The following is a 7,710-nucleotide window of genomic DNA, read 5'->3' on the forward strand; positions in this document are numbered from 1 at the left end:
AGCATGGCGCTCACTGACACTGCTCTAAGGAGACTGCTCTGCAGAGCACCTGGTGACGTGCCAGCTAAAGAGATGGACCTTCATGAATTCTTTGTACTTGCTAAGCTTCAGAACACGAGTAATAAATATTCCCAAGAAAAACTCTGATTTCTATATGAAGTCAATATTTTGCACCAATGCAGTTTTTCAGAATGAATAATGAATATGGGGACGTACTTGTATTTTTTTAGGATAGTTTGTCCCTTTTCTTCATGTTTATATAATTAATTAGCCTAGTCTAAACAAAATTGTTTTATTTACGTCAGATTTGTGATAGCAAAATGTTAAAGGATCTTTGTGAGAAAGCGGCAACAGTATATCCTTCAGACTCTTTCCTCCTCCACACACAGTCACTTCATGATTTTCAGATATGGTTTTATAGCCTTATTTTGTTCCCTTGAGCTCCAAGACCTAACACTAAGGGGCACCAGAGAACTGAACTGCATCTGTTCAGATCCATCAGGAACCAGCTGCTGCAACAAACACAGTAAGATTCAGTGTGCTGGGTGGAAAGGGAATGGGACTTTGGGGGGAACATAACAGATGAGACAAGAGTTCTGCATGACACATCCTCTGTTACAGAAAACAGACTGGAAGAGCAAGGATGCACGCATCTCAGGAATGCTGAACATGTTCTCATTGTAGTCTATTGTGGGGTTTTGAAAAAGAACTCTCACTATTTTTCCAGACAAAACTTCGGAAATGTGTGAAAATATTGAGATTTTTCATAGAAGACAAGTATATCTAAAAAATCCTAGCAGATTGGAAGCGTATTTTGTTTGATCCTAGTCAAGTGTAAATAGAGGAGCACAGACTTACACTTGCATTCTCATATTAACTTTCAGATGAAGTCTAGATACCAGTATTTTTTATTACCAATTCTAAAAATTCAACTATGGAGATAAAGCGCATTTCTGATTTCCCTGTGGATGGCAAAATTGCCTATTACCCTCTCATTTTCCCAACAGGACCACAGGAAAACAATATACATTAAAAAAAAGTCAGGCCTATTCGCCAGCTGGGTACTCCAAAACTGACTTCCTTCACCTCGCTTGACTGCCAAATCAAAAATAATCATGCCAGTGCCACATCTTATACAATGCATTCTGAAAATCTGAAAATGTCAGGTTTCCTGATATCAAAACCTGTTGCTTATTCCAGTTGTTTGTTTGTTTGTTTTTTCTCTTTTTTTTTTTTTTTTTTCTGTTTCATTCCTGCTTTTCTACTGAAAAATGTATAAGCAAAGAAGTAAAATACAATTAAATAAATTACACTGTGAATCAGACAACTCACGTTGCTCTGATTAAAAGCTCGGTCATGGTCATCTCTCAGAATGGAAAGCATTACAAAAATGCAGTTACACTACAGGGCCCAGTATGTCAAATCATCAGAATCCAAGTTCCAAGACCAAAATTAATAATGTACCATTAGCAGATGGTGAGAGCTGATTGACTGAGAATTGCAAACTGCATTCTGATTGAGCACTGTAGACTTTTTCTTACAATACCAGCATTTATTTCTGTCTTTTTAAATAGTCTATCAAAACAAAATCCACAGTTAACTTCTGCTCAGTGTAGAATTTGACTCATAGATCTTTTAAGGCCAGATGAGACCATTATGATAATGTGCCTTGACCCCCAGCAATACACAGGGCATAAAGCCTCACTCAGCAATTCCTCCCTCGAGTCTACATCTTCTGTTTGAGTTATACCATTTCCTTCTGAAAGGCATCCAACCTTGCTGTATTTCTCAAAGCGATGGAAATTCCAGTACATTCAGTGGTAAACTCACCCCTCGGTTAATGACATCTGCAGACAGAAAAGTTTCAAGTTTTTTCCTTTTCTGGTCTGGTCTAGTTTCAGATTTAATTTCACAGAACTAGAGAGCCAACTAGAGAACTAGAGAGCCAGATATTAGAAATGATATCACTTTATAGACCATGACCATGTTTATAAAGGATAAAGATTTCTTCAACCAAATAACGAGGAAAGCTAGCTTTGGGGGTACAGCATGCACCTTGTTCAAGGACATTAACCAGTTTCAAATGGTCTTTTCCCTCTGGATGGAGAAAACCTCGGGAATGAGGATAGGCGTGTCCTCTAAGACTTTCTCCAATCCAATGAAAAAATAAGAACATACATCTTTGTTGTGCTCTGACTAGAAGCATACATGATGTCTTGAGAGTAAGACCTCGTAACACTAGGCTGGTAGTGGTCTTCATCTGATAACATTCAACCTTTTCTCTTGTCTTGTGACAGATCCAAATGAACCCGTTGGTGTTACGTTTAGGTGCCTCAGCAAGCAAGATAAAGGTAATTCAGGGAGTGACCAAATACTATGTTCATTAAAGCAAGAGATTCTACTGGTATGGTCCAGAAGTTAGTGGGATCTCTGCTGTGGGTGTGAGATCACAAGCTATCTGGCTTTCATCACCCTAGTAAGACAGTTAACCATGTTCTCTGTCTCTCTCTCCAGGCAGTGACATCCAAAAGGCTGGCAGCAAAGACTGGCAGCACTTACTCAGCTCAAGCGTGCCAGACCAGGTTCTACAAAACTTCTCATGTGGGATCAGCTTGGGGTTTATGGGCATTTCCCTGCATACCGACAGGAAGGCAAGGAAGCTATTTTCAGGCATTTTACTGTGGGGCCAAAACCTGCTGGGATCCAGCCCCTGGGGTTTCATGTGCCATTTGTGATTCGCTAGGACCAGGACAGACATGACAGCAGCCATCACCCTGAATGGACATGGCATTTGGGGACACAGGGGAAGGAGACCCTGCAGAGGAGAGAGGGCTGGAGCGTGGATCTGAGCAGTGCCTTCAGCAAGGGGAAGCAGGGAGGCGAGTGGAAGGAGTTACACTGAAGAGGTCCTTTGGAAGGGCCATGTGGTCCCCAGTGCCTCTCCCACCTCCTCCTCCTCCTCAGGCAGGAGGAGGCAGACTTACTGCTGCTGCCAATGCGCCAGGATAGAGAGATCTCGGCGCGGGAGGAGATGACGCAAAAGGCAGAGCTCCCCCCAAAAAAGTGTTTCTCCAGGACGAAGATGGCGGCAACTTAGCCCAAGGGCCCAAGATGCCTGTGGCCATCGGGGGCCCCCAGCCAGGCAGTTCCGCCCCGTGCGCCCGGGGACACCGCGCCCGGCGGCAGCAGCGGCGGCAGCCGCAGCTCATTGTCACCAGCGGCGGCGGCGGCCCCGGCAGCCTCCTCCTCCTCTTCCTCTTCCTCCTCCTCCTCTTCAGCATCCTCGGCAGCGCTCCGGGAGCCCTGCAGCAGCGTCTCTCCAGTTAGAGCGGAGGGGGGAAAGGAGAAAGCGGGAACGGAGACAGCGGTGCAGCATCTGTGCCGCGGCTTGGGGCTGAGGAAGAGGAGCGGCGGCGGCGGCGGGGAGGAAGAGGAGACGAGGAGCCCTCCCGGAGCCGTCCGTCGGCAGCGGGGGACGCGGCATGCGGCTGTCCGGGGGCAGCGGGCTTTTCTCGGGAGGGAGATGGAGAGCTGCGCTCTGACCATGCCTGGGTGAGAGGGGAAAGGACCAGTCGCTCAGCCCCGCCGCCACCAACTACCACCACCACCACCACCATCTCCTCTCCCTCCTCCTCTCTCTGCGTTACCGCTCTCGCTTTCTCCGCGGCACTCCGCGGTGGATGGACTGGGGCTGCTTCGTGTGGCGAGACCAAGGCTGAGCCACCGGCCGACCCAGACGCTATCTCAGAGGAAGAAAAAGAAGAAGAAAGAAGAGGGAGAAAGAGAGAGAGGGGGGAGAGTGGAAGAGGGAGCGAGCGAGCGAGCGAGCGAGCAAAGGAAGACAGGCAAGAAAATCCCCCCAATCTTTTAAGTCAATGCATATTGTGGTGACACCGGCAAAGGAGCCCTCACGGTGGAGTCGGCCAGGGCTGTGCGTTCCCAAAATATGACCAGGGGTGCTTGGATGTGCAGTCGGCAGTATGACGACGGCTTAAAAATCTGGTTCGCATCCCGGGAGAACGAGAAACCCTTCGCGGATTCAGAGAGGGCTCAGAAATGGCGACTGTCCCTGGCATCGCTCTTGTTTTTCACGGTCCTGCTCTCTGATCACTTGTGGTTCTGCGCCGAGGCCAAATTCACGGGCACCGGAGAGAAGGAACAGCCGCCGCCCGACAAGCCGGAGCCCGCGGAGCCGGAGCTGCCGCCGGGCATGGGGGAACCGTCACCCCCCGCGCCCCGGCTCCTCACCCCCCCCGAGCCCTCCCTCCCTCCCTCCCCCGGCAGCGGCGGCGGCGGAGGCAGCGAGCCCCTGCACGGCGAGGCTGCCTTCCTGGGGAACTCCACCGCCGCGCCCCCGGAGACGTGCCCCCCGCCGGGCCGCTCGTCCGGGCGCTGCTTCAGCGTGGGGGACGCCGAGGCGGTGTGCCGGCGGCGGGGAGACCCGGGGCGGCCGCGGGGCGCGGGGCAGAGCCCAGCGCCCGTCTGGGAACTGACGGATTTTTACCTTTCCTTTTGTAATTCCTACACACTTTGGGAGTTGTTCGCCGGGTTGTCCAATCCGGACACTTTGAACTGCAGTCTGGATGTGGTGCTGAGGGGGGGAGGCTCCTGCAGCCAGTGCGTCCAGGCTTACCAGCGCTACGACCAGCACGCTCAGGAGAAATACGAAGAGTTTGAGGTTATGCTCCAGAAGTATTTACAGTCGGATGAGTACTCGGTGAAATCGTGTCCTGAGGATTGTAAGGTAGGAGCCCCTGCTGTGTTTCCTGTCCCTCGGTGGCGGGCTGCCGGGGTGCCTTCCGTCTGCGCGTGTCGCGCCTCCCTCCGCGCGTTGCGCTGTGCTGTGCGGGAGCTCCGCTCTGGGGATGCTCGGGGTGAGCCTGGCGTCGGCGGCCGCTGTCCGCGGGTGGGATCAGCTGGGGACGCTGCGCAGAGCCCCCGGGTGGGCGCTGCTCTAAGGGAGGCAGGCAGAGGGGGAATGTTAAAAAAATAAAAGAGTGATTCTTGGTCCTCTGGGAGTGCAGAGCTGGATTTCCCCCTCGTCATGAATATGCGATTGGCTCCGTCTCGGCTGCCGGCTCGCAGCGGGCTGGGATGCGGCTTGGCGGCAGGCAGCGACGGGGTCTGCATGCCAATGAGCGGGGCCCGAGACGGCAGTCAGGGTCGGTGAGGGGCGCGGGGTATCCGGGCTCTGTGTTCTGCCCGAAGGACGGGCGGACCGGCCTCTGGCTGCGGCTGGGGGCTGCGGGTCTGTTCCTGTCTGCGTTTGGCCCGGTGGAGCGGGGACGGGATCTCTGCCTCCAGGTGTTCGGCTGCGTCTGTGGAGAGGGAAGGGCTCGAGAAGGAGGTGGCTGTGTGCGGGGAGTGTTGTAATCCTTGGCTGGGAAGTGATGGTGACCCTTGTCTGGTGATGGCATCTCTTTCGGACTCAGTCGTTGGCTTTGGGGCCAGAAGTTAGCGTTCAGATGTCCAAGGACGTTTTTGGTTTCCTCTGCTGGAAGGCAAGGTCCCACTTTGGTTCTTTGGAGTTGTTGTCTTATCTGTACTTTTGCACAAGATTAGTTGGCCTAACTCTCAAGACAGGAGAGGACGAGAAAAAAGTGTTATCGTTTGCACTTTAAATAATTATCTGCACACTGTTTTCCCTGTTTGTATATTTACTGAGTGCCAGGCCAGGTGAATGTTTTCTACCCTGTACTGGATTAACTGGATTAACTCACTACATTAACCAATCTGAATCAATCCTGCTTTAGCAGTGGAGCACAACAGTGCGTACAAGTCCCTGCGCTGAGCAGAAGGCCTAGCAATGGATCAGTGCTCCGTAACTTCAGCAGGGCCTTCTGAAATCTCTTAAAGGTGACAGCACATTCCCAAAGCATCCTACTCCCTCTTCAGGTAGTGTACTTTACACATATTTGCCTGAAAAATCATTTCCCAGCCCCTCCAGAAGCTAAAATGTCCTGTTATCTCATTGGGTAAAACGAGAAAGTTTCCTTTCCCCCCATTTAACCTGGCAAAAATGAAGTAGTTTCATTAGTAATTTTGACTCCACTGTTTCTGGAGTCATGTATGTTTTATACACTCAGTTACAGGTGGTGTAAATATATTTCCAGAGTGAATCATTTAAGTAAAAAAGCGTAAACTGGATAAATAAAAAGCGTGTCAAATATAAATAGATGTCTACTGCTGTGAGGACATCTTTGCCATTTCAGTAACTCCTTAACCTAGAAATTGACCTACTGCTCTCGGCTGCCAAATGAATCTTCAGGATAGAAGTGATTTTCTTTCATATTGCTATCTAATCAGGCTGAACTTTACTACAAATGGTGCTTTCAGTCTGCAATATATCGTGATATAAAAGATACTGAAAGTGCACGCAGTAACAAATATACAGATATTAATTCCATTTTGGAGACTGAATGAAGATAAATCCTTTTTTAAGCATGGACCAGTAGCTGTTGAAATAAAATGCTTACATGAGATATACAAGCAAACTAAACAAACATAGTGCCAATGATAGACCTTCAGTTCTGAATGCTAGACTTGTCAGCTGATGGAATTGTGTCCTGAGAATCTGGCCAACCAATCTGTGTTAAAAACCGAGATATTCCGGACGGAAAATAATGTTATTAATAATAGCAATGAGAAAAGGGTGCAACTTCGTGTTTTGTAGACTTGCGTGGCGCGGGCCGGGCGCGGGGAGGCCGCTGTCCGTGGTGCTGCAAGGCAGCGCCCGCAGCTGGAGGCTGTTGGAGCCGAGCCGGGCTGCGGGGAGCCGCTCTGTGCCACGTGCGCCCCGAGTTGGTGCTGCAGGTCCCTTTTTGGTTCACTCTGGTCGCTGATGAATCTGAGTGTTTAGCGGGCCCAGTGCTCTGCTAGCCACTTGCTTTGATGTTTTTGTACGTGATCTGCTCTGAAGTGTGTGCAGGTGAAGATAGAAACTTGTGGTGACTGGTGAAATAAAATGGTCATTGCTATGTTTCACTGGACTTACTGGTGTTCTATACATATTATACCTAATACATTAAATCAGGACATAGTTTCTTTCTTTCTTTCTTTCTTTCTCTTTCTTTCTTTCTTTCTTTCTTTCTTTCTTTCTTTCTTTCTTTCTTTCTTTCTTTCTTTCTTTCTTTCTTTCTTTCTTTCTTTCTTTCTTCTCTTTCTTTCTTTCTTTCTTTCTTTCTTTCTTTCTTCTTTCCTTCTTTCCTTCTTTCCTTCTTTCCTTCTTTCCTTCTTTCCTTCTTTCCTTCTTTCCTTCTTTCCTTCTTTCCTTCTTTCCTTCTTTCCTTCTTTCCTTCTTTCCTTCTTTCCTTCTTTCCTTCCTTCTTTCCTTCTTTCCTTCTTTCTTTCCTTCTTTCCTTCTTTCCTTCTTTCCTTCTTTCCTTCTTTCCTTCTTTTCTTCTTTCCTTCCTTCTTTCCTTCTTTCTTTCCTTCTTTCCTTCTTTCCTTCTTTCCTTCTTTCCTTCTTTCCTTCTTTCCTTCTCTCTTTCTTTCCTTCTCTCTTTCTTTCCTTCTCTCTTTCTTTCCTTCTCTCTCTCTCTCTCTCTCTCTCTCTTTCTCTCTCTCTCTCTTTCTCTCTCTCTCTCTTTCTTTTTCTCTTTTCTTTTCTGTACCTAAATATTAATTTTTAGAGCATTGGAGACCTAGATACTTTCTAGCATAAGAATCAGCATTTATGTGTAGAAAATATCTTGACATCTAATTATGCAC

The 7,710-nt window shown here is 48.6% G+C and overlaps 1 protein-coding gene across 1 annotated transcript in view; it reads left to right on the top strand.

Moving 5' to 3' along the window:
- The first annotated feature begins 3,059 nt into the window (after positions 1-3,059).
- Positions 3,060-7,710, top strand: part of NALF1 (NALCN channel auxiliary factor 1) — a 441,385-nt gene continuing 436,734 nt past the window's right edge. Inside the window, exon 1 of the mRNA XM_048943253.1 lies at positions 3,060-4,744. Within this exon, the coding sequence (XP_048799210.1) occupies positions 3,947-4,744 (798 nt within the window). The 5' untranslated portion in view covers positions 3,060-3,946. The remainder of the gene's footprint in view (positions 4,745-7,710) is intronic.

Source organism: Lagopus muta, chromosome 1 (genome assembly GCF_023343835.1).
Source record: "Lagopus muta isolate bLagMut1 chromosome 1, bLagMut1 primary, whole genome shotgun sequence".
NCBI classification, from domain to species: domain Eukaryota; kingdom Metazoa; phylum Chordata; class Aves; order Galliformes; family Phasianidae; genus Lagopus; species Lagopus muta.